General features: G+C 43.8%; 1 protein-coding gene across 1 annotated transcript; it reads left to right on the forward strand.

The window, feature by feature from the left end:
• Positions 1-951: 951 nt before the first annotated feature.
• On the forward strand, positions 952-17,121 carry PPP1R17 (protein phosphatase 1 regulatory subunit 17). Its single transcript, XM_021689783.1, has 5 exons — positions 952-1,023; positions 4,617-4,723; positions 8,656-8,808; positions 10,132-10,284; positions 16,950-17,121. Exons 2-5 carry the CDS (start codon positions 4,642-4,644, stop codon positions 17,027-17,029), a joined length of 468 nt encoding a protein of 155 aa, XP_021545458.1. The 5' UTR covers positions 952-1,023; positions 4,617-4,641; the 3' UTR covers positions 17,030-17,121.
• Positions 17,122-26,605: the final 9,484 nt, after the last annotated feature.

Here is a 26,605-nt window from a genome sequence, read left to right on the forward strand (position 1 = left end):
CCTCCAGTGAGCTTGCCCCAAACACAGAACCTCCCTCTCCATATGACAGCACATCACACTGCCAGCCTCGCTTCAGCACCCTTTGCTCCCCCTGCCCTTTCCTGGACTGCATATGAATTCCGCATATTAGAACATTTGCTTTGGTTTCTTTGAAGGAGCAAATTTTCCCTGGCCTCCACACCCACCCCAGATGGTGAGGGCTGCCTTCTTCACTATGCGCTGTTCTTTCTGAAATGCTCTCTTTGGCAAGCAGTGCTGCAGGTTAAGAGCAAGGACTCTACATCCCATTGCCCAATGCAAACTCTAGCCTTACTATTTACTAGCAGAGAGGTCTTGTGCAGATGATTTATCAACTCAGCGCCCCATCAGTGAAAGGGGGATGCGGACAGCCACTTCTCTGGCAAGGCTGTTATGAAGATGAAATGAGTCCGGACGTGTAAAGAAGAGTGCCTAGCCTTCGGGAAGCCTTCTGTAAATGTCAGCGATTGCTATTATTCTTCTCACCCTGATACTACTCTAAGGGGCCCGGATGGTGAGTGAAAGTACTTTGAATTTACACTCAAGTAGATCTGAGGGTTAAAATTAGCTGAGTCACCTTTTGGGCAAGTCACTTAATATGACTGTGCCTCAGCTTCCATATTTGCAAAGTCGGGCCAAAAAACAAACAAACAAACAAAAAACAAAAAACCCTACTGCGTAGGGTGGTTCTAGCTGGCTTGTCTAGATCTCTCCAGCCTTGCACACTAGGTACTCAAAGCACAACTCTGTATTGTGTTTTTGAAATGGACAATTATTGCAGTTGGTAGCAGAGACAGCGAGATTAGTCCTCTTTCCCTCTCCATCCCCCTTGCCCTGGCGCCTGTGAAATGGAGCATCCCCATGGCAACAGCGGCAGCTGGTCCCTAGATAAGAGGAACTGGAGCCGGGCAGCAAGCAGCGGCTGCAGCAGAAGAGCCGGCCCAGCTTCAGGGAGGAGGCTTGCCCTCCCCATCTCTCGCCTCATCCCAGCGCCTGCACTCATTGGTAAGTGTTTCCAATTTTTACTCCAAGAACTTCCCTGGCAAGAAAAGCAAATTTCCAATAAGTTACAGCTTCCTTATGGTTGCTGGGACAAAGAGGGCTGCAGCTGGTGGAGCAAGGGTGGGGAGGGGAGCCGCGGGGGGGGCGGGGGTGCAGGGGTGTGCTTTCTGGAGCAAGGCTAAACTGGGGCTAGGTGGGGAGCAGGAAAAGGCATCACCTTCAAGACATTTTTTCTAAGGGAGGTAGAGTCTTGAATTCTGTGAGAGTCAGAATTCTTGCAAATTAAATTGCTAAGTTCCAAAGAGGAATATTGGTGTATCTGCATATTCTCACAGTGTGGGAGGCTGGGGCGAGTGTGCTTACCAAAAAACCCTTTCCGTGCCCTCCTTCAAGGAAGAGTCACTCCTAGGAGGAATACTGCAAATTTAGTCTTTTAATGAACAAATTTGATTTTAAAATGTAGTACTTTTTGACCTGAATTAAATCCTCTAGTTAAAAAGAGATTTGACAAAGGATATGAATTGTACATAATCAGATACCACACTGGGCTGTAGACATAACCTAACTTTTTATTCCATCAGGTAAATCCAGAGCTGATTACTTTGGGGAAATTCTTTAGAATTTTTTAGAATTTCATTACGACTAAGCCACGTTTCAGTTCGCTCCTAAGAATCAGTAGTACCATGTTCCCCAGACTTGGAAAGGGGGGGGCCCTGCCATTGGTTTGTACCTTGGATGTCTCTAATCTCATTTTTAGCTTTGGAGAAGGCCAGGGATGGGGCCAGGAGATGGCTCCAATGGTTCAGGGAAGATATGCATGCCATAATCACAAGGGGAGGATGGCGAAGAACAAACAAAGCAACCTACACTTCTAAAGTGTCGGCATGTGCTGGAAACTCTACACACGCTGTATTGTGAATACTGTCAATCCTGGAGAAGAGCCACTATCAGCCCACTTTACAGATGTGGAAACTAAGTTTTCAGGAGGGCATACCACTTTCCCAAGTTCACCCAACTAGAGAGTGGTACAAGTAACCAAACATTTGCTTCTACCCCATATTGCACCAAATGCTTGCAGTCAGTGGCCTTGAGTTAAACTTCATATTCTAACATCCAACTAAGGAACTTACTCGGTATTTAGAGAAAAGACAAAATTCCCAAACCTACTTCTGACCTCAGACTGAACTGACCAATGTTTTTTAGCTGAGGAACTGATACTCCTGCCCTAAACTAGGAGCTGGCTCTGTGCTGGTGGAGGCTGGCTCCCCTCCCACCCCGTCCTCAGCTGCAGCCTCTGCTCCGGCTTGTCTGTCCTTCTGCAGTCTGGTGGAGTTCCTTCCCAGTCCCCTGATCTCCCAGTTCCTGTTCTCAGAAGACAAGGTGACTGGTCTTCATCAGCTACAGAGCAATGGCTGCCATGGATGGAGTACCCGCAATGTGCAAAGCCGGGCGGTGTTCTAGTTAACCCTTACAGTAGCTCTGTGAGGTAGATGCTGTTATCTCTATTTTACAGATAGGAAAAGGGAGGCTAGGAAGGGGATAGGGGAACAGAGAGGGACCTATGTCTCTGGGTGCCTATCGACGGGCGCACCACAAGGATGCTAGGCTTTGCTCATTCTAGCATAGCAGCTGTCACTTGTAGAAGAAAGGGCAAACATGATTATATCGTACTTGGGCTCCATTTACCCTCACTACATCACGAAGATTTAGCTACTTCATCAAAGTCATACAGCTTTTTCAATAGAGAGCTGAGATTTTACCTAGATCCCCTGGAACTTGAAAACTCAGATTCAAATTAAATAACCCGCTATTGAGCACACAGGAGCGGCCATGTGATCCAAGTACAAAGAAGAGCTGACTGTGGGTGGAGAAAGGGAGAGGCGGACCATTGCCAGAGGGGACCTAGAGGAGAAGGCAGGAGGCCTGGGTTCGAGTGATCACTCTGACTCTGAGTATGCTACTGATACTAGGTGACCTCAATGACTTTGGGCCTCAGCTGTCCTTCCGGAGAATGAATATTTCTTGACTAGGTCCTCCATGGGATGGTTTCCAGCATAGAGTCAAGGACAGAGCCCACGATTTTCTGCCCAAAGAGGAGGAAGATTCGTTAAGTAGGTGCACAGGCCGTACTTGAGGTTGTCACTTCACCTCTAGGCCTCAGCACTGAGCCCACTCATCCCGACTGATGGTCCATAACTCCCTTCTCTGCTCAAGCAGGTGGGGGCTAGCCACCCAAGTGAGCATCATATGGTCCCAGGGAGCTGGCAGTCTCTATACAAACACTAAAACAATGGTCGGAATTGATTTCTGCTAAAGTCACTCAGTACAATCAGTCTGCTCAGAGTGACACTAAAAGCCAGGGTCAAGTAATCCGTGAACAGCTCCATCTGCTATGCAGTGATCTCAGCTCGTGGCGGGGCGGGGTGGGGAGGAGCGGAGGGGAGAAGCCCTCCAGCCTTCCTGGAGAAAAACTGGCTTATTCCTCAGAAGACGACTGAGTTGAACTCATTCTATGAACCTGAAATGTTAACACCACTAGTCCCTGTGTTCATCTGCATGCCAGTGAACCAGGAATCTCAAGAAAAGAGGATCGGTTTGGGTCATTTTAATCTTATTCCTCTCTAAACATTCTTACTATGGTGGGACATGAGTAATAAATTATCAGGAAGAAACAGAATCAGATTCTGTAAGTCTCAACTAATGCATTTCTCATTCAGACCTGTCACATGTCCATTCTAGATTTCCACTCCTCCTGGACAATGGCTACAGCTAATAGCTCTGGAAAGTTCAATGGATTTGTGGTTTAGGAAAAATGGGGGGAAGAGGGAGCAGACTTGCTCTAGTGTCGGAAATCTCTAGGGAGAAAATAATAAGGATCCATTTCAAGAGCTAGATTCTTTTCCTACAAATCTCATTACTTTATAGTTATATTATATACTTCATGCTATATGTATGTAATGCATATATATATATACATGCTATATATATGTAATGTGTACATGCATATAAAATATAGCATGTAATGATAGAAAACCAGAGGCTTGGTTCAATTTGCGTTCAAAGGAATCACTGTCTGAGAGTCTTAGGTGTCTACTGGAAGTCTTCAGAACTGGATTTAGATCCAGGCTGTTTAAAAATTTGGATCTTGGCTATTTAATAATTGTGTGACTAAATGAATTAATTGTATTTTTTGATCCTTGGTTTCTTCATCTGCAAAGTAGGCATAATCTTATTTTGCAGAACTCAACAGAAAATACAGACAAGATTTAATCAAGAGTTTCTGTAATTCTCAGCTAACTCATTTCTAATTCAGAATTGACAAGTATTCGTTCTGAAACTCCCACAGTGCTTCTGAAAGAAGATAAATATTGAATATTTGATGCACGGCAATTATCAATAAATCCGTGTGTGTGTGTGTGTGTGTTTTATTTATTTTGACTTAAATCTTAAGTTAGAGCTTCTAGTAGGTAATAAAAGAAGCAGATTTGAAAAATAGGATTAAATTGAGAATGTAATAGTAAGTGAATATACTCATTTCATAAGTAAACAAATGAACAGAGGACACACTAATGGCCTTATTTCTTATGCTTCCCTAGTGCTACCCAAGAAACACCTCCTTCGATGATGTCCACTGAACAAATGCAGCCATTGGAGCTCCCAGAAGACAGACTGGACAAGCTAGACCCTCGTTGTGACCACTTAGGTAAAAGCCCCAGCGTGAATGTCAGTAGTGGAAGTCAGAAAGGAAGGGTCTCTGCCATTCTCTGCAAGTCAAAGGGAGGCCCCCTGAAACCCGATCGCGTGTACCTTCTGGTGACAGCCAACACCAGATGGACAGGCAAATAGCCATGACTCTGTGGGGTCTGCCGTGTAAATATTAGCGGAGGCACGGAGAGAGGTTCATTAGAGTTACAAAAAGAGAGAAGAGGCATTGTCCTCTTTTTCGGGTCTGACCGAGTCCCAGGCAGAGCATTTTTGAGGCAATAAGTGGAATGTGGCAACAGAGCTTGTTTCTAGTATTTGCCAGCACACTTACACCCCATGTGCGGTGCCAATAAAATATTTCAAATATCTCTCTTTGCCTATCAAGACAGAATTTTAAATAGCCTTTTTCTGCTTTATTGTCAATCTGTTTCCTTTCCAGAACTGACTTTTTGCATAACCTTTGTAATGAAAATACCAGAAACATTTCTGCCTCTACCCATTTCTAAAAATGAGACACTCAGACGTTTGATGGATGGGCCTTTTGCATATTCATAGCCTTTGTTTATATCTCGCCTGGTTATGACTCTCCCCTCTCCCCATTTGCCATCAAGATAGTTTATGTTCAGGATTTCTCCAAAAGTGGGAAAAAGTGCAATTGAAGTAAAAGTCAAAACTGAAGCAAATACCTTGCTGTACTGTGCACTGAGTCGCATCCTGGGCTGGAATGGTGACCCATTCCTTCCAGAGACCCCCACAGCTGGGCAGCACTCATTCTGAGCAATATTTATTCATTCAACAAATGTCTATGGTATGTATGATATGGGGAGAAATTGTGCTATGTGGCAATAAATTTTTAAAATTGCATTTTCAGCTAGGCATTAAGAAACATAGGGGAGGGGGTGGGGGGATGGGATAATGGGGTGATGGGCATTAAGAAGGGCCCTTGATGGAATGAGCACTGGGTGTTGTATGCAACTGATGAATCACTAAATTCTGCCCCTGAAACAAATAATATGAAATTGAATTTAAATAAAGAATTTTTTAAATAAAAAAAGAAGAAAAAAAGAAACATGGTCCCAAGAGCCTGAACTTGCTCCTGATGCCATAATCTGCCAGGAATGTGACCTTTAGCCTTTCATCTGGCCTTCTAAATCTTGGTTTCCTCATCGGCAAACTGGGGATAATTTTACACCTTCCTTGTGGGCTTAGTGTGAGAACTAAATGAGATCGTGTGTTTAGGATATGCTATGAATATTTAACAACTGGTAAAACACAGGCATTGATGAATCAGAGAAGGTGTTGGTCATTCCCATACACTAGAAGGATGTGAAATCATCTGGTATATAAAAGTATTCAATAAAGTTCCCTCTCACCTCTGTTTTTTTGTATATGTAAACTTAAAAGCATATGGTTCAGTGCCTTACATGCAGTATGATCTCAATAAATGTTTATTAAATTGAAATGATTGGATGGAATTATTCAAATCCTGTAGGTGAAAGGAAATATTTATTACTATTAAATATGGCTGAAGGGAATGATGCTATTTGATTTTTGGTTATGTACTGTGATCTTTGGATGATGCAGGCATAATAATGTGTGGTTACTAGCTATTTCTCTCTTTCTTTTTTTTTTTTCCTAAGGTTTTATTTATTTGACAGAGAGAGACACAGCAAGAGAGGGAACGCAAGCAGGGGGAGTGGGAGAGGGAGAAGCAGGCTTCCCGTGGAGCAGGGAGCCCGATGTGGGGCTCGATCCCAGAATCCTGGGATCATGACCCGAGCCAAGGCAGACGCTTAACGACTGAGCCACCCAGGCGCCCCACTAGCTATTTCTAATGGTAGTTTTCTCATGTATATTGTGTTTTCTAAAACAAAAGACCATCCAGACACAAAGCCCAATAGACCGTAGCAACTTGAAAGGAAGGACTATTTCTTATTTGTCTTTTTAGTCCTAGAATCTTGCCCAAGGCCTGGCATAGAGGAGGAGCTTCATCAGTGTTTGTCGAATAAATACATTATGAATGACACAGGTTATGTCTAGACCCACGAAACTGAAGGGAACAAGTTTGACACATTTAATCCTCCACGTTTTAAAGATACTGACCTGAATATTTACATAAAAAGAAACAGAGAGAGGGGCACCTGGGTTGCTCAGTCAGTTAAGCGTCTGCCTTCGGGGATCCCAGGGTCCTGGGATCCAGCCTTGAGTCGGGCTCCCTGCTCTTCGGGGAGCCTTCTTCTCCCTCTCCCTCTCCTGCTGTTCCCCCTGCTTGTGCTCTCCCTCTCTGTCAAATAAATAAATAAAATCTTTAAAAATAAATAAATAAATCTTTAAAAAAAAAAAAGGAACAGAGGAAAAAAGAAAGAAGGGAGGAAGGAAAAGAAGAAGGGGCAGAACATTTCCAATTAATCTCTGAATTTCCCCAAATCCATTCACAGTTGTAGATGTATAAGACTGTAACCAGGCCATAGAGAGTTTCCAGAGAAGACAGACAGCTTCATTGTCTGTGGCTTCTTTGAACCCTAATAGACCCTCTCCTTATACATAACATGCTTGAGTTCATTCATTCAAGCATACATTCAACAAATATTTATTAATTGCTGTAAGGGGATAAAAACACAAGATACCTGTCATCAAAGGAGGCAGAGAAGGCATATGCAGAAAATGTGTTACACGAGCAAAAATCCTGTGGATATCCAGAAAATGAGAAAGGACATCCAGGACTGGGAAAGACTTATGGAGACAGGGCAGGAAGGTGGGCTTTCCTTTGGACTTTGTGGAAGGTTAGGGGTTGAGCAATGACCAGAGTGAACATTCTTTTGAAGATCTAAAATATATCAAATGTAACAACTTCTTTACCAACATTAGCAAATGTAGCCCTCTCTCTCTGTCTCTGTCATACACACACACACACACACACACACACACTGATTTAAAATTATCCCCACTTTAAAAATTGAGACAATATTAAAGTTCCTAGAAATTAAGGCCCAAGTTCTCAGAACTAACAAGTGACAGAGTCAGCAACTGAACTCGGATCAGTCCACTCCACTTATCCATTCAAAATGCATTTACGGGAGGGAGAGGCAATTAAGAATAAAATTATCAAAAGGATATAATCCTTAATCTCCAAAAAGGCTCTGTCAAGAGCAGGAGATAAACCCTGATAGAATAAACAAATGTCATTGTCTAGAACAATGACCAAGACGCTCAAAGAAGCACACCATCAGCCAAAGCATTGAGGAGTCAGATGGAGCAGAGAACATACTTTCATGGGAAAGGAGTGATCAGATTGGACTCATCACACACACTGACATCTGATGGACACGATGTAGAATCCAAGCTTCATGAGCTCGGGGGACTGAGGAAGGTAAAGAGCTGAGTAAGAAGACAAGAGGACCTGGAGTGAGGCTGGGCAAATGGGAGAATTGAATTGCCAGTGGGGAAGTGGATGAAGAGGCCAATGCTGAAGGCAAGTGTGAATGGTCAGCGCAATCTGGCTGGCCACAGAAATGAAGGCAGGTAAGGAATTTGTGGAGAACCTTATTACAAGGCTGGAGTCTTCAAGAGAGCAAGCCTTGAGCAAAAATTAAGAAAGAGCATTTAGCAAAGAAAACCTATTCTATCAGAAATTCAACTCAAACCCATTCTGTGGCTTGCCTAACTATATTTTAAAGTTCTTCTTTGCTTTGATTATCTGGCCATTGGAGCTCTCTTCATTTGGAGTTTTATAGACTATCCCAGTTTTCTGTTTTATTCTATGTATTTGTGCAAGGTTACGAAAGTCTTCTGTACGCTAGGCCAAAATATATAAATCTTTTTCCTTTTCAGACCAAATGGCTTCTGCAAGTACTTGGAAACCAACCAGTTTGTGAGTGACCCTTACTCATGTTATATTCTTTTTTTTTCTTTGCATCCTATCAACATCAGATGACCTTTCAGACCAGTTCATTAAAGACTGTGATCTCAAAAAGAAGCCAAGAAAGGGAAAAAATGCACAGGTTGCCCTGAATGTTGAGTCAGACCAAAAAAAGCCAAGGAGAAAAGATACACCAGCACTGCACATCCCACCTTTTATACCAGGTAATGGACAATGAGGTCAGTTTGCCCGTCTGTGAAGGGGGGCCTCTACCACTAGATCACATTGGTCTTACAACTTTTTCCTCACATATTTGGGTGTTTTTAAATCACTGGTACTCTCCCTGCACCTGTCTTCATTACAGTATGGCCAGCTGCTATATCAAATAAATTCCAAAATGTTTAGTGGCACAACGCAAGGTTTTTTTCACTCATCAGTAGTGCGAGTTGGGGAGGCAGGTTCTGCTCCAAACGGTAATTAAGGGACTCCGGCTGATGGAGGTTCGGACATCACCAGCACGTGGCTTTCAAAGTCACCATGAGCATTAGCATCCAGCAGGCATGTGGATGAGGGGTAACGAGGGGTGGGTGGTGGGGGTGGGGCAGAACAGACTGGAAGACTGGCAGACCCGAAAGTGGCCCACATCACGTCCTTCAGTCACAAATCTCAACTGACTGCAAGGGAGGCAGAGAGATGCCGCCCAGGGGTGTGTGTGCCCAGGAGAAAAGCAAAATGGTTTGGGGAACAGCTACCATGTCTCCATAACAACCTCATGTGTGATGTGTGACTCTTGCTTCCCCAAAGTTTTGTTTGTTCTTACTTCCTTTTCTCCTTCCCTCCGGGCCATTGATTTAGTGTCCTCGCCACTCACAACCCACTTGGAGGGAGACAAAACAAATAGAACACAGGGCTTCCTGAGAAGGAACTGTCAGTTTTATAGGAAATAATGGAAGTGCATAAATGGCTGAAATATGCAGTAAGTGGTAAGGCCATAATGAGGTCCTTCCATAAGGACCCCGAGAGCTCAGCCTGGGCAGGGAATTGTGGAAAGTTGTGTAGAGGAGGCTGCTGTCAGAGAGTTTGTAAATGATGGAGAGAAATGTCACGTGTGGGAGAGGTGAGAAGGCAGGTAAGTGTCTGAAGAGCAGAGCATGTGGCTTGCAGAGCAGCAAATGATCCACTGCTCTAAGGAGGATGGACCCCGCAGGCGGACAGACCTGGGCTTGCTTCCTGGCTCGGACCACTACGAGCTGTGTTACTGTGGCCATGTTTTCCATGCCTCGCCTTCCTCAGATAGGTGATAGTGACAGTAATATTAAGTTCCTCAGGGTTTTGTGAGGCTAAAATAAAATCAGGCATGCAAAACCCTTTGTGTCACCTCAACAGATACTAATTCCTAATACAAAAAAAGCTTTTATTAAAATAAGTTTGAAAAGCTATACTGACTACCATTACTAGGGATATGTACAAATATGCATGCATTGTCCTTATGTATCAGGATATATGTATATGACCCTGTTTCTCCCTCTGTTTCCCTAACCACGCAGGTGTCCTTTCAGAACAATTACTTAAAAGATATGACATTCAAGAGAGACACCCAAAGGGCAAAATGAGTCCAGCTCTTCATAACACTGACCTGGAACAGAAAAAACCAAGGAGAAAAGACACACCTGCCCTGCACGTGTCCCCCTTTGCAGCAGGTAAAAAGGCTGGTGCAAGGCATTTGCAGGGGGTGATGGGACCAGGTCAAGAACCTTACCATCTGGAGGTGCCACGGGCATGGCCTCTGTCCTGGCCCAGCAAGCTGTGTCACACAGAAGCGCTCTGTGGGGGGAGCAGCATTTACTGCTGCCTTTCAGGCTTACCTTCCCTGGCAGCTCCCCCAGGGCTGACTGGGAGCTGGGGGAGGGTCAGGGCATTCCTCGTGCTTCAGCAGAACTGGTCAGATCCACTGAGCCAATGAAAAAGAAATGTCAGTGGGTCCTTGAAAAGAGTTGACATATCCTCCTCCCCAGCCTTCCATGGATCATGCATCCTACGATGGATGGCTGATTCTCCCAAGACATCTGGCTGGCTGTATTGACCAAATCTTCAATGAGAGAGAGAGAGAGAGAGAGAGAGAAGGAGAGAAAGAGAGATGTAGAAATAGCGAGAGCTATCTTTAGTAACAAATTATAGAAACGATCCCTGAAAGTATCTTTTTTCTTAGATGAAATTGAGTATTTATTGTTAATTTTGTCAGGTATGATAATGGCATTTTAATTATGGTTTTAAAAAGCTTTTAGTGTTAGGGGCGCCTGGGTGGCTCAGTCGTTAAGCAACTGCCTTCGGCTCAGGTCATGATCCCAGGGTCCTGGGATCGAGCCCCACATTGGGCTCCCTGTTTGGCGAGAAGCCTGCTTCTCCCTCTCCCACTCCCCCTGCTTGTGTTCCCTCTCTCACTGTATCTCTCACTGTCAAATAATAAAAATCTTAAAAAAAAAAAAAAAAAAGCTTTTAGTGTTAGAGATACATACAGAAGCGTTACAGGGAATTTGCTTTACAATACTCAAAAATAAACAAATGACAAAATGTTAATAAGTATTAATTATATGGTTTCCTATATATATATATATGAAAATATGAAAACTCCCATAATAAAAATGTTAATTTATTTTATTTTTTTATTTAAATTCAATTAATTAACATACAATGTATTATTAGTTTCAGAGGTAGAGTTCAATGATTCATCAGTCTTACATAACACCCAGTGCTCATTACATCATGTGCCTTCCTTAGTGTCCCTCACCCAGTTACCCCACCCCCTTCCCTTCCAGCAACCCTCAGTTTGCTTTCTATGATTAAGAGTCTCTTATGGGTTATCTCCCTCTCTGATTTTGTCTTGTTTTATTTTTCCTTCTCTTCCCCTGTGATGCTCTGTTTTGTTTCTTAAATTCCACATATGAGTGTGATCATATGATAATTGTCATTCTCTGATTGACTTATTTCACTTAGCATAATACCCTCTAGTTCCATCCACGTCATTGCAAATGGCAAGATTTCTTTTTTTTTTAATCCTGAAAGTATCATCTTCATGAGAGCTATCTTAATATGTGTCAAATCAAACTCAAAAATCTTGCTGAACTCTGTGCACAGCCCAGACTATGCAGTAGCCAAAATAGTGAAATATAGCTTTGTCCCTGAGAATTTTATGTGGAGGTTAGGGAATAAGACATATATACTCATGATTAGATTATAAGACTGAGTGTGTCTCTCTGTGTGTGTGTGTGTGTGTGTGTGTGTTAGAGATATTTGGAGGGTGGTGGCAGAGAAGAAAATGTACTATTGTTTCTTGAGACCCTACTAAATATTAGGTACTGAGTTTGGTATGTCTCATGGATTTTTTAAAATCAGCTGAATAACACAAGAAAGGTAGCTGTTAACTCCCTTTATAGGTAAAGAAACTGAAAGAGAATTTCAGTAACTTAAAGTCTTCTGTGGATGGCATTGATGGATGGATAGCTGCTTGGCTGATTGGTTGGATTGATGATGGGATGATTAGGTGGACAGATAAATGGACCAAATTATGTTCAGGATCAAACACAATGATGTGGCAGAGCTGGGGCTCTAGGCCAGCTGTCTCACCTGTGGGCAGTTTTTCACTGTTTTGGCACTACGGCAATCCAGAAGGGACACTTTGGGAGATGGGATCTTGTTGTTATAGAACTATGTTTCCCCATTATTTTATTTAATAAAGAAAAAAATTGAAAGAAGGCTCAGAAGAAGACATCATGAATAGGCAGTCAGGGGTACAGACAAGGTTACTGATTTCTGTGGAGCAGAGCCAGGCAAGGAAGCATGGAGACTGAGGAGGCACTTCTCTGGAGAAATGGACTGAAGACCAACTGGCAGGATCTGAACTGCCTCAAACATGCTTCTCATAAGCTGCATGCATTCCTACCTGCACTGAGCCTCCAACCCATCATACATTTCCTGCACTTCTGCCTCTGTCCTGGTTCCAGTCACCTTTGAAGACTCAGCTAGCTCAGAGTCTCTGCTAACAGACTCCTCCAAGTCCAAAATGAATCTTTTCTATTCTGAACTAACTCTGTAGTAGACACAGGCATGCAAATACCAAGACTTTGTCATCTCTTTCAGTATGGTCTTTATGGCTCTTGCTGCCATTATTGTAGCTGTTCTTAACATTGACTTACAGTTGATGAATTCATGAGATCTGTGCTGGTATTGACCTTGATATCTAGTCCAGTCCTTTTTATATAGCAATACTCAGTAAGTATCTGTTGATTTGATATTCTATTTAGAAATCACAATTTTGCAATTCCAAGTTCTCCATTAGGAGACTTTATTTTTTACCCATTCTTATATTTGTTTTTTATTGAAGTTCCCTTAGGGAAAGACTTGGTAGAGGAACAAAAATATTTATGGGCAGAGAGTCACCTTAGCACACAGCACTGAACATGGGCTTTGCAGTCAGAAAGGTCTAAGTTTGATATCTGGTTCTGATCATTCTAGCTTTGTGACCCTGAGCAACTAGCACAAACAAAAGAGCCTCCTTCATTCCATCCATCTCTGAAAGCAGGACCATAAAATCTGTCTCCCAGAATTGTTAACATAATTAAATAAAGCACATAAAGCACTTAGCACAGATCCTGGTGTTTTGAAAGTCCTCAATAAATATCAGTTCCTCTCCATTCCCTTCAACCTGATATTCTTTGAGATTACTCAAACCGTTTCTAAAGGTGAGAATGTTCCTAGCCTCAGTGTTTTACCTTTCCATATAAACCTACTGATTCAAGGGACTTCCTAAAATGTTGAGCCCTGTTTCTCTGGCCATGGTTGCTGCCTGCATCCCAATATCCACATCTTAGGAGAGCAGGTTCTTAGTTGAATAAAAAAAAAATGTTTCTCAAACAGGGCAAAATACACAGAGCTGGAGAGGGAGGCTGTGTATCCATGGACTCTATACATATTATGGAATTCCTTGAATCAGCAAATCTCTGTGTTGCATTTGCAATTATAGATGGTGTTCTATGATTCTAGCTTTTATTAGCATATTAGCTGAAGCACTTTATTTTTGAAGAGCCTTTTAGTATCTAAAGATTTGGCAGTAGTCGGAATGCTAGTTAAGCTGATAAGGATAGAGCCTTTGGCAGATGTTCAGAGAGACTCATATTGGTTCTAATAAGGGTGTTGAGAGGAACTCACAGACAAATGCACTCTGGAGACATCTCCTCTCATTAGCCCTTGGCAACTGAAGACTGGACAAGGATTATCTCTCTCTTCTAAATCTCTTGCTAACTACCTTCATTCCCCTAGGTTAATGAGCTTATCTGACAGGTTCCAACTGCCAGGCAACTCCTCAGTGAGGAATCATCTCCGGTTTCCTTGCCAACCCAAGGTTTGCTCCCAACTTGGCCCACATTTGCCAGGGCCACCCATCTTGGTGACTACATGGCAGGGTGCACTGGGTTGTGATTAGTAAGATCTGAGTAGCCAAGACCTGCTTAAAAGAAAAAGAAGTCTTTAGTGAATGTCTGTGGCAATGGGAACCAGAGAAAGTAAAAATCATGAGGCCGGAAGCCTTGAAGAGAAGCCTCTTGGAAAATTGGCCCATGAGCTATGAATATTTGGAGATCAAAGCTCAATAATGTACTTGGAGAAATGGGACTGTTGCGTCCTTTGAAAGTGACACCTCTTCTGTCCTGCTGGGAATAGAGTGTTCTCTCTGGTGTGGCTTGCCAGGACAGGAGGTATCTTAGCCCCAGCTCCCATACATCTGTCATGCAGGTAACCAGCTCTGAATGGGGTCATGGCCTAAAATAGCTCGTTACAAGGCTAATTGGTTGACCCTTAGAGACCTGGGACTGACAGCTTTGGCCTTAAAAAAACATACCAGGTTCTAACAAGCAGCCAAGTTCCATAAACTCTCCTCCACAGAGAGTAGGAGGGTAGGAACTGACATTTTCTAAATCCCTACTGTACCCCAAGCCCTGTACTAGATGCTAGAATATCCTTTAAGACCCTCAAGTTTCGGTGGGGGGGGGAGGGGATAGATGTATTTTCCAATGATTCCTACAACGTGAAATGTGCTTTAATGGAGGTTCATGTAAAAGTGTGCCTGAAGCATCAAAGAATGTTGGTCTACATTTACCTGGCAGCGTCACCCCTTGAAGGAGATAGGATTTATTTTTTCTCCAGTTTCTCAGATGAATACACGAAGGCTCAGACAGGTTAAGTGACTTGCTCAAATTTAAATGACCACCAAAGAAGGCAAAGGTTCCGGGCTCTAGAGTACATTCTTTCAATGACACACCTCTGCTTCCCACAGGAGAACAGAGGATCGGGACTAGGTTAAACCACAGACCCGTGTTTATCAAACCTCATTCATCTTCAAAGGAACAAAGTCGAAGATCTGAAGCATCAAGAATAAAAATGTATTGATGACACAGAAGCTACTGATTTCAGCTTCACCCTAAACAGTGACAGCCATGAAATCAAGATTTTCATGAGCTACCATATGTATTTTTCATTATAAGACACTAAAAATAATGCTTAACTATACTAATACAAATGCTAGTTCACTTTCCACTTGAAATTATCTCCCGTGTCCCTGTGGAAAGCCTAGCCTACTTTGGAAAGGGCTGACCTTGATGGCTAAACAGGCTCCTCCCTTCCCTGAAATCCCAGGACTTTTTTTTTTTTTTTTGGCCCAAATACTCATCTGACTAGGTTTCAAGGATACCCCAAGTAATCAGAAATTTAACTTGGATCTGGGAATTTAAACACTCTTGCCCACTTTGAATCAACTCAAATTTGGCTTAATGTGAAAAGATATCAAGGAAATCAGGACAGAAAGTTTGGGGGCTTAGCATAGTTAACTCTCTGTTCTTCTACCATGATAGCCTTAATTCCAAATAAAAATCTAAACCTCCTTGCAGCTGGTAGAAGAGAAAATATCATCCACTGTGTTTCATAAGTGATTTATGCAAAATCCTCAGTTTCAACCAGACTCTAGAAATTGTTTTTCTCCTCCAATAAATATCAGCTAATTGGTAAAGAACCCATATGAACAAACTAGGAACTGAATCAAATGAATAGTCATTAAGATCAACACATAGTTTTCATTAATTTGCCGCTGTTGAATGGAGTCCAGTGTTGTAGAAAGGCCTCTTGTGGTGCACAGCTTTCTACCCTCATATTTAGATCTTTATGAAATGCTTAATGAACTGAAAGGTCTCTAATTATGAGAAGGTGGGGAAGATGCAAGGCCGTGGTGGTTGGCTGGAGTGGATGACAGAAATCATGGAGGACTCGCCTTGAATCACAGCTTCCTTTGTCTTTTTATTAAAATGACCCTACTTCACAATTTACAGGATGAGCAGAACCACCCAGCCCTCCTTGGATGGTCTTAACTGGGCTGATCAGTCCAGAAAATTGTGCTCAGGCTTCTGAATTTCAACGGCCAGTAAACTTTTAAAACACAAAATATATTGGAACCCAACATAGGGATAGTTTTGAATTTTGCCTAGTAAGGCTGCTAAAACACCAACCATCTGATGCTCCTAAAATTCCCAAAAAGAAAGGATATTTTCATCCTCCCAAAGAAGAAAATCAAATAAAAATAAAGAGCAACTTTTTAAAATTGTAGCCACAGAACTTAATGAACACTCACTGCACTTTCTTGAATTTCTCCTTTTGCTCTGAACCACGTAAACTTTATCATCCACCAGTCCTGACATTTAGAAATGGCATGTTCAGAGCCTCAGCTCAGTCTTTTCCCCAGATGTTAGAAAAATGTATTTAACTTTGACTTCATGCTGCTGACCCATTCTTTTCAAAGGGGAACCGAATTAGCACGTGTGAAAGGAGAAGCGGACACGGGGCTCACAGGTGTGAGCCTGTGTTTCTTGTTCAACTGGCACAATAACCCTGTACATAAGTATCAGTGCACACCTTTTATATCCAAGAAAATTCAGGTGTGAAAGTGTTAACTAGCCCAACACAGACTGAGCGAGTGGCAGAATGAGAGGTCCAAAGCAAGTGGATTCCAAAACCTGTTTGCTTTTTGTCTTCCTGTGCTGCTAACTTAAATGCAGACCATAGACCAGGGGGTCAACATTGCCTCTGACTCCCAGGTCGAGCGTCTCCCGGTCACCAGCGTGGTGCCTCATTGAGTCACAGCTCCTCTGGGCAGGCCAAATAAGGCACCCAGCGTCCTGACTCTGGTGGCACCTTTAACACTTAGCTTTGCAGATGCTGAGAGGTGTTTGGGTTGCCATGCTCCTGTGTGCCATGTCTGCACTGTAAGGTTGTCTAATATTTTCATTAGAGGCACTTAATTGCAGATCGTTGCTTTGTTTTGCAGGTGTGACACTGCTCAGGGACGAGAGACCCAAAGTGATCATGGAAGATGACGAAAAGGATGGTGACAAGATATCTATTTAAAGAGAGTTCTCCTGAGACCACTTGTAAATAGGTTAGATTGGTTCCCCGTGGCGACCTAGGAAAAAAATAGACTTGCTTCTGCTCTCATTTTGTGATGGTCCGCCTTTGAGATCCAGACACCTTTCCCCCAAGAGGCGTACTGTATCAGATTGCCAGGCACCTCTTTGTCTCGCTCCTCTTTCTTGAATCTGGTTTCTATTTTCACCTCTTGAATTTTCATTTTCTAATGCAGTGGAAAGGAAACAGATCGTTCTAAATTAGCAGGTAACAGGGAAAGCTCTAGTGTTCAGCTTCTCCATCAATTCATGGAGCAAAGAACATGAACGAACAGCATGGAAGTGCTTTATTTCTTGGTTTATGCTGGTGGGCAAGACTTGACTTCACGTTATCCAAATAGTAGTTCAAGTGCGGACTCCCTGTTGCCAGTTAGGGAGGAGAGAATGTTTGGGTGCAGACTCACTGATTGCTTTAGAGAACATGGTCTTTTATCTCTTTTATCTTTCCTCAAGAGTCCAATGTCTCTGGTGACATTTCCAAGGCCCTTGTAACAGATACCGTAACAGTGAATGTGCTGGGGGCATCAACCCAATCAACCATGCCTTGGCTGAGAATACCAGAGATAGAGAGTGCTGATCTACTGAGAAGCTCAGCAATATATCCTACTTATTTTTATTTTTTGAAACACCTCTTAACCATGTTGTCCTGAAATTTGTGAACTGTGTCACACATGAACCATTACCAATGATAGGTAGGATACGGTCTGTGATGAATTTACTTTTTAAAAAATTAATTAAGGCCAGTGGAAGGCCCCTCCCAGCATTCTCACTTATTTAGAACCCCCTATGCTTTCTTGGATGGGAAGGAAAGATGTGGCGTTAGCTACTGAGCAGGGGTCTATACATAACCCCTGCCCCAGCCTGCTGTCTGTGGTTGCCGTGGGGAACCTTTGCATGAGGGCCTCATCCAACAGATGATAGACATGGGGAAAGGCAAAAATTGTTGTTCAAAAGTAGAAAAGTGGGTATTCAAACAGATCTTGCCTAAAAGTGGTAACTTCCAAGCTCTGTTTACACCCTGGCTCTGGGAACCTGTCTTTCTCACAAGTGTGGAAAAGATACAGGACACCGCTGGTAATAAAAACACTTCTAACCACATCTTTATGTCCTGGTGCCTTTCTTCTAAAAATTATTTACTTGCAGATATAAAGAGAAGAGGTTGCAAAAGAGAATCACAGGATCGATTTGTTTGTTTTTGACCCTACCTAGGCTTAACAATGTTTGTTTGAATCGGCCATTAATATTTAACAATCCAATCAGAAGAATTTGCATCAGAGTCTAGATTTCCAGATTCTCTTGGAAAAACACCTCAAGATCGGACAACCTTGGGCTTGATTTGAGGCATGACAGCCGTCAGCTGATGCTGGGCACCAGATGCCCTTTGAGAAGGAGCACACATTCTCCAGCGCCCTCCGCCCCCACATGAGTGTCTCCTGCTGGCTTCACCTGCCAGCCTTCACATTTGGGTTTGGAGTCTCTGGTGAAGGCTTTGTGTTCCTCATGATCTCTCGCTTCTTTGATCCCAGGCCTCCCCTTTCATTTCCGATGGCCTCAGTCACCGTGTCAGGGGGGAGGGGAATAAGACGTGTCTGGCTGCTGGTTTAGGTATAAGTGGTGCAACAGGCCACCATAAATTTTTTTAAAAAGCCAAAGGCAATTAATGTATAGAATAGGATTATATCACCACCAGCAGCAATTTTTACCAAGGGTTCTCACCAGAAAAACGCAGATGCAGTCTTGTGCTGTCAGCTTTGCTGATAAGCATGGTGCGTTCCTGTGGCCATGACTGCAGGGTATACGTGATAAACTCATGGCCAGTTTGGGAAAGCCCAACCCATTATGACATCTGGGTGGTGTGGAGAGCACACTGGGCATTGTAGAGACGAAGGCCTTGGGTTCCAATCCCAACTGTGCGACACTGAGCAAGTCCCGAAAGTTCTCTGTTTCTTTATCTTGAAAATGAAAATAATAACCCCTATTTGGCTTTCTTAATGGTTTGAGAATTAAATGAGAGAAGGTATGGCAAAGGGCTTTGTAAGTGAAAAAAAGTATCGATCTGTATGTAGCACAGGATAATTTTAAGAGATTTTCAGAGCATGGACTGTGCGTTTTCTATTGCCAAATCCCCACTGCCTGGGTATTAAATGTGTAGCCATTATATAGAATTTGATCTCAGCACATGAAGAAGGACTTCTAATAAGGAGATTCCATGGCTTGCAGCACAGCCTTAACTGAAAGACCAGTCCTCCTCTTTCTGGGAATGGCCTTTGTAACAGTCCCAGCTGCAAAGGAGCATTTACTGAACAATGAAGGCAAAGCCAATCAAACTTCCAACCAACACTGGACATCACTGGGGTGATCTGGATTGAAGTCTAATCTCCCTTACTCCCCTTGACCCATGTGGCCCTTTTCTGGGCAGGTAAAGTAGAGGCTTAATAATGAGGGTAGTCTGATTAAAATAATTCTTGGTACATTGTGAATAACTTCCCTCCAGCGACATAAAAGAATTAAGAAAATAAAAGCATTACATGGTAGCCCATTCAGAAAGAAGGCCGAAATTAAAGGCATCCCAACAGAACTGGCCAACCAGTTGGCTATTTGTTCCTTCCGAATGCCATCTACCAACCCCAGGTGACATGAGGAGGCACCAGACATGAGACACTTAGCTCTCTTTCAAAAGCCCCAACAGGACTGGTGCCTTTCTTTAAATCCAGACCCTCTTTAAAAGCTATTGCCTGAGATCACACAGCCAACTTCTCATGTTTAATTATCACTAGGAGAGGCAGAAAGAAGCTGGTGCTGAAGAATGGGGATAGAACCATAAAGGACTCAAGCAGTGTTTCTTTTTAAATCCAATTAAGTGGGGTGCCTGGGTGGCTCAGTCATTAAGCATCTGCCTTTGGCTCAGGTCGTGATCCTGGGGTCCTAGGATCGAGCCCCGCATCAGGCTCCCTGCTCCGCGGGAAGCCTACTTCTCCCTCTCCCACTCCCCCTGCTTGTGTTCCCTCTCTCGCTGTGTCTCTCTCTGTCAAATAAATAAATAAAATCTTAAAAAAAAAATAAATCTAATTAAGTGAATTCTCCCTCTCAAGCCTGTGTTGTCCGGGCTGATTCTTAGAACAAAGATAGATTGAGATAGCATGTTCGTCAAGCACTTATTTTTCCTAGCTGAGAGTAAGAGGCTAGTTCCATGATGGCCTTTGTAGACTCTCTGTCATCTTGTGGAAATGAAGCTCCTTTGCACTTGTGTAAGTGTGAAAATGTTACTCAAAACTCCCTAAGGCAGAGAATGAGTGCACAGGAAACTGATGAGGAGGAATATCCTCCTTCTGCTCTCCTGGACACAGGACTGCTTTGAACTGGCTTTATCATCTGTATGAAGGGTTTTAGAGACCTAGGATGACCATACTCCCTAACCCACAAAATCAAGGCAGAAGACTCTTCATACATAAATGTGTTCACAGTTGAAAGGAGCTCTGCCCTCAAAAACCCCAGGTATCAGCTTACCTTTCACAAGAAGAAAAGGGTAGGTAACTTACAGTAGCAGGTCCTGCTAATAAGATGAGAGTCCTCATCTTTCAGGGGACTCGCTGAGAAGAAGAAACAGAAAAGAGAACTCCATCATGTCCATCCTCACCAATGTCATTCTTCCTCCTGATGCTAAATGTGAACTTTCAAGGTTAAATAAAACAGCAAACTCCAGATCCTCTTGTCCTTATGTGAGAGCTTCAGAAGAACAATATATACTTTAATATTTATTGACCAAATCATATATAAACTGTATTTAAAATGTATTAAACGCTACTTAAATAATGTCCTTCATGAAAGGAACAGCATGCTCTGAGCCCTTGTGTTTGTTTGCTCTTTTTCTTCTATCATCTTATTTCATCTTCAAAAGCCATTGTAAGAAAGCTAACTAGCCAGGGAAATTGACTTGGAGGAGAAGCCAAGATGGGAATTCAGGTCTCCAAACTCCTAGCCCAGCGCTCTTTGTATACTATGAAATTGTTCTGAAAATCCCCCTAAAAGCAGGGTCTGGTGGACAGAGAAGGTTAAAGTAGGAGATTTTTCAGTGATCTAGACAGAAGTGCAATATGTAAGTGTTTCCTTTAAGTGACTTTTCCCCGCCCTCTCTGTGGAGTTTAATTTTTGAGTAAGTACAAAAATAAATATGTTCAACCTCCTGACACCCAAAATTTGATGATGGGCAGCAAACCCTATGCTTTAGGGAGGTGAGCAGATGATTTTTGTCTTCTCATTCCACTCCTGCTCCCATATTATCCATTCTCCACTTTGCAGCCGGAGTGACCTTTTTCAAAACACAAATCTGACCACGTCAGACCTCTCCTAAGCATCTTCTCCTGGCTTAGAATGAAGGCAAAGATCTAGAGCCTGGGACTGCTCCCTCTGCCCTCTGTGCTCCGGGGACATTGGTCTCCTGACAGCTCCTGACACTGACATTGGCGGTGTCCCCTGTACCACGACGTTCTGCCACTGCCGGGGGCGCTCCTCACCCTTCCCTCCCCACCTTGTGGGGCCACATGACACACTGTAAAGTCCTGCTCGGCCTTCAGAGCTCAGCAAAATGACACTTCCCCAGGGAAACTCTTCCTCACCTCTTTGACCAGGTCGGGCTTCTCCGTTACTCACAATGTTCTTGAAGCCCCACGTTCTTCTCCTTCATGGTCCTTATCTTTCATGATCGTCCATTTGTGACACTGGTTAACTTCTGTCTCCTCACTCTTGAGTAAGGCCCATGAACACAGAGGTTGAATCTGATTTTGCACCCCTTCCCCTCATACCAGTGAGTAAGTGGGCGAATGAATGAACTTAGTGAGACGCCAAGCCCCACAGTGCAAGGGTGCGGTGCCATCTGCCCACTTGGAGGCACACAAGGTCATTGGCTCTTGTAAAGGGCCAGGTAGTCACCACAGCTGAATGCAAACATGAGTCACAGCAAGCTGGGCTGGGTTCAGGGCCCCAACTCTTCCAGAGTTCTCTCAATTCGCAGCCCACTCCCCAAGAGCAGGGCTTTCTGTTATCAAGTCCTCTCTGCTTGGAATCATGGTGGAGTCGGAGGGAAGGGCAGCTACCCAGTAACCTGAGGGTGTGAGTGTCATGGCTTAAGAGGGGACTTCACTCACAGACGCTGGAGTAGGGGAGTTCCAGCATGAGGGGTAAGGAGGGGGTCGTTGGGTTCCGGCACCAAGGGCCTCTGCTTTTCAAGTGGCTGCATTGTCAACTTTCGTGCTCCCACTAGTGGTTATGCAGTATGAGGAGAAAATGCCAATCGTCACTGACATTTGAGAACTGGTAAAATGACTAGAGAAAATTTAAGATGTTGGTTTGACCACGTAATTTGTAGGAACAGTTTATTATTCATATATATGTATTATTATTATTATTATTATTATTATTATTATTGCAATAGCAATTGGATTCCTCATTAATTATGTGTGAGGCATCTTTGTTCTATCTTTTTTCTTGTCACAGAAGGAACTTCTATGTACTTCGAATCGCTTTTCCAGTCTGTGGACTTTACAGCACAGCTTAGGCTAGGAGCCCTGAGCTGTTAAGACATAGCTTCCAGCTGCCTTGACTTGGGCCTGCAGAGTTTTAGTCCATTCCGTTGTCTCTAGCCCAAGGTCCTGTGGGTTCCACTGCTGAGAATGTGAGCCCCCTTGTGCATCAAATGCCTTAACAGGCCGAGGTAAACAGGAACAGTGTTGACTGAGACTCATCAAGGCCCCAGTCATCCCTGCTATTCCAGGTGACGTCTAGGTGAGTCAGCTTCTCATCCGGTATCAAGGCCCTGAGAGCCCATGCTCACCTGGGCCTGAGTCTTGGAAGAATTCATATTTGCCAGGAGGTTTTCTAGGACCTCCTCTTACAAAAAGTCCTACTCCCCTTGACAGTTTTGTACCACTTAGGACCAACTGCCCACCTTGTGCTCTGATCCTGGCAGCTGGGTATAGAGGAATGACTGCTCTATACAAGCTTCTTCAACTAGTAGCTGCTGCCGAGCCCCCGGGGTAGCTCCTCTGGGCTGGTCATGGGTCCTGGGACCACCTCAGGGGAAAGTATCTGAAGCACCCTCTAGAGTAAAGATAGCCAAGCCCCAACCACTCTTGGAGTTCTAGAACCACAGCCTGAACACTGAACGGACCATCGGTTACCAGCAGGGGGCCACAAATAGCAGCAGTGATGCAGGCAAAGGCAGGTTGAGAGACAGGATTTGAAAGCAATATGTGAAACTAGGAGGATGTCAGATGTGGGGAGAGTTGATCCCACTGGTAAATCCAAATTCTGGAATCTTAAATATCAGGGTCCTTTGCTTCTGTGATGTCTTTAACAATTTACCAGAAATGCTTCCTGATGGCAGCTTGGCTTTCCCTCCTCCCTAAACACTCTATGGCTCCCAGCCACCCCCAGCACTCAAGAAGGCCCATGCAAGTAAAGGGTCGCAAAGTTCAAGCTTTATTCACTTCCTGGCCAGTCTGCCCCTCAATGTGCCCAAGAGACAGATGCTGCCTGTGCTAAGGGCAAGGGAGCTGCTATGAGCCCAGGCAAATCTTTCAGCCTTGTTCGCAGTGCTACTCAAATATCATACATCCTCCATGCTTTCACTGACCAGCTTTTTTAGCAGCATGATTGATGAAATTAAAAGGTGAACATTAATAAGACAAGAGTATACCTGCCTCAGGAAATTTTGAAAAGACATCTTCCCCAATTTCTGTAGTGCTGAAGAGGTTGTCCTTCAATGCCGAGTGACTGATATAACTCGTTACTGGCCTGGTCAATGCTATTATAGTGGCCTGGTGTCAAGTTCTCATGCATTCCAGGAAACAGCTCTTTTCTTGACGTGATCCCTTCATTCTTTCCCCAATTGCCCTCCCTCCCCATCCCATAGTACAACCACGTGGCTCTGTGTTCAACCACGTGACTCTGCACTCCGTCTGACCGACAGTAATCACAACAAAAATAAACTCCACACATTTGTTGAAATGAACCATCGTACATATGAAGGGTTCCAGGCATCCTGGTCAATGCCCACTGCTCTAAGGCTTCTATTCAGAAAGAAAACAAGCACTATGGCCAATTCTGCCCTTCCCTAAACCCCTTAATCCCACAGGAAAGCTTCTGGCTTCTACTGTCAAGTGTTTGAGGGATCCTTTTGTTGCAAGGAAATGATACTGGGGAGTCTAATATGTAGAACACATAGAGGCAGAGGTGCCAAGTGAAATTATGATGGGAAGCCCTCCTCCCTTCCTCCCCATCACTTCCTTTGGCCTTTATGGAAACCCTGAGGACTTTGCTGAGCAGGGTCAGAAAGCACAGGAACGAGGTAATTAGGGAGGCCAGGCATTCCTTCAGCCGCTTCCAACGTGAGAGTCCTCGGTTCACACTCAGCCCCAAGCCTCCCATGTTGAGTGGGATGCAGGTTTTCATTGTGTGGGTAATGTATGGGTTTTAATATACATGTTTGCAAGCTCTGTCTTTGATATACCCCATGCATTTCTGAATAGGAACATCGTCCCTGGTGATTCCTCAGTCTGAGCAGTGGCCAAATCTGCAGCCGGTCTCCTATAGAGCAAAGCAAAAAGCCAGCAATAAAAAAACTAAATAGCAAATCAACAGGGTGTAGTTCTTGAACAAATGCACGTTCATAATTTGTAACTGTGTAGTTATAAATCCCCTCCTAGAGCTTTGCTCTAACAACCCAAAACAGAGAGGAAGCTTTTATTTTTTTCTCTATTTGGGTATTTGGTGAAGGAGCAGTGTGCATTTGCCAACAGTACAAATATTTATACTTTTTAGTACTTTCAAGCATTACTTCAGATATAGTGGAGTTACAGAAAATCCATGCCTGATTTTACCAAACCCTGCCTCTGCAATAAAATTCTTATCAGCCTCAGATATTAATTTTAGAGGGAAAAAAAAAAGAGTATTCTTGATTTGTCACAAGAGGTTTATAGACGTAGGCTCCATGATCAAACCCTCAATTGCATGCTTGTGTGTATGAGCATACGCATGTAAATCTCACCCCGAATCTTCTCTCTAACCAATGTCAAGCACACAATGCTTGGCAAAAGCCAGAACATTCTGTGGCCCGTTTCATTGCAAGCTCAACTCTAATCAGGAGTAGTAGGAGAAGAGGTCAACAGAAAGAGAATTCCAGCCCAGAGATAATGCTCGCCATTCAGAGATGATTGGCTCTCAACAACAGGGCTCCTTTATCGTGGTGCTTTACGTAAAGAAATGACATCCAATTATTTGGAACAATGCCGACCAACAGAGCGCCCTATAATGATGGAATCGCTCTAGGGCTGTGATGTTCAGTATAGTAAGCACGAGCCACCTTGTACCTCCTGAGCACTCTGTGGCTGGGGAGACTGAGGCACTCAATATTTAATTTTTTTCATTTTGATTAATTAAAATGTTAATAACCACATGTGGGCAGTGCCTACCCTATTGGGCAGCAAAGGTTTGAAATGTAAAGGCGTCTAATTTGGGAGACTATGGTTGGAAATAGAATCGACCATCCAAGCAGTCAGATTGGGTATAGAGAACCACGTGATTTTAAGTTGGAAAAACCTTAGCATTCCTCATGTGGCATAGACAGGAGGGTTTAGAAACTCCAAGTGAAATGCTAGATGTTAAATAACCACAATAATGGAATTAGATTTCCAACAATGCTTGGGACAGCTCTGCACAGGAAGCTCCAATCCCTAGACAAACACGTGCTCAGATGCTTTGGGTCTTGAGAGAGCCAGGCTAAGTGTCCAGCCACAGCCGTGGTTGCACAGGGAAGGCTCAGTTGAAAGGCAAAGAAGTGGAGAGATGAGACCTTGTGCACAACGGCCCTGTGCAGGATGCTTGCCTCCATGGACCCCTGTTTCGTCGTCCTCACAGCAATCCCACTCACAGGCGGCAGGAAGGGGAAACGGTCTCAGAAAAGTAAGAGCCCAAGTCTCACACAACTAGGAAGTATAACCCCTGGGGTTCGAACCCTGTCATCTTTGCACCAAAAACCGTGAGAAGGTGCTGTGTCTCTCTGCTGATAAGGACTTCCCCTAGCCGACTGCTTTTGCACCTGCCTCAGCCTTGGACTTGCCCCTCCTCTCCCCGCATGCTTCAGCCCCACCCTCTGTGAGCCCAGCCCCTGCAGGTGCCCTCCAGCCCTCCCAGTCCCCAAGCCCTCCCTCCATGGGGACTGCAGGCATGCTACTCTCACTTCACTCCAACCTGTCCATCCTGAGCCCAAGGTCTGGTCAACCGGACTGCTGTTATGGTCTTTGACTCAAAGTTCTATGTTCTTTTGGTGTAAAATTTAATAGCCACATCCATTCAAGAAATACTTCTTGAACACAGGGACGGGACACACACCAGACCCAGCGGTGGAGAGTGCTCACGGGGAGGTCAGAGTCCACCAGGAGGATGGGATCCAACAGAAATAATTCAATTCAATATTTGTATTTGAATAAGCCGGGGTTGTGGGAGCTTATAACCAGGGAGCCTG

The sequence above is a fragment of the Neomonachus schauinslandi genome, chromosome 12 (assembly GCF_002201575.2).
Source record: "Neomonachus schauinslandi chromosome 12, ASM220157v2, whole genome shotgun sequence".
Taxonomy (NCBI): domain Eukaryota; kingdom Metazoa; phylum Chordata; class Mammalia; order Carnivora; family Phocidae; genus Neomonachus; species Neomonachus schauinslandi.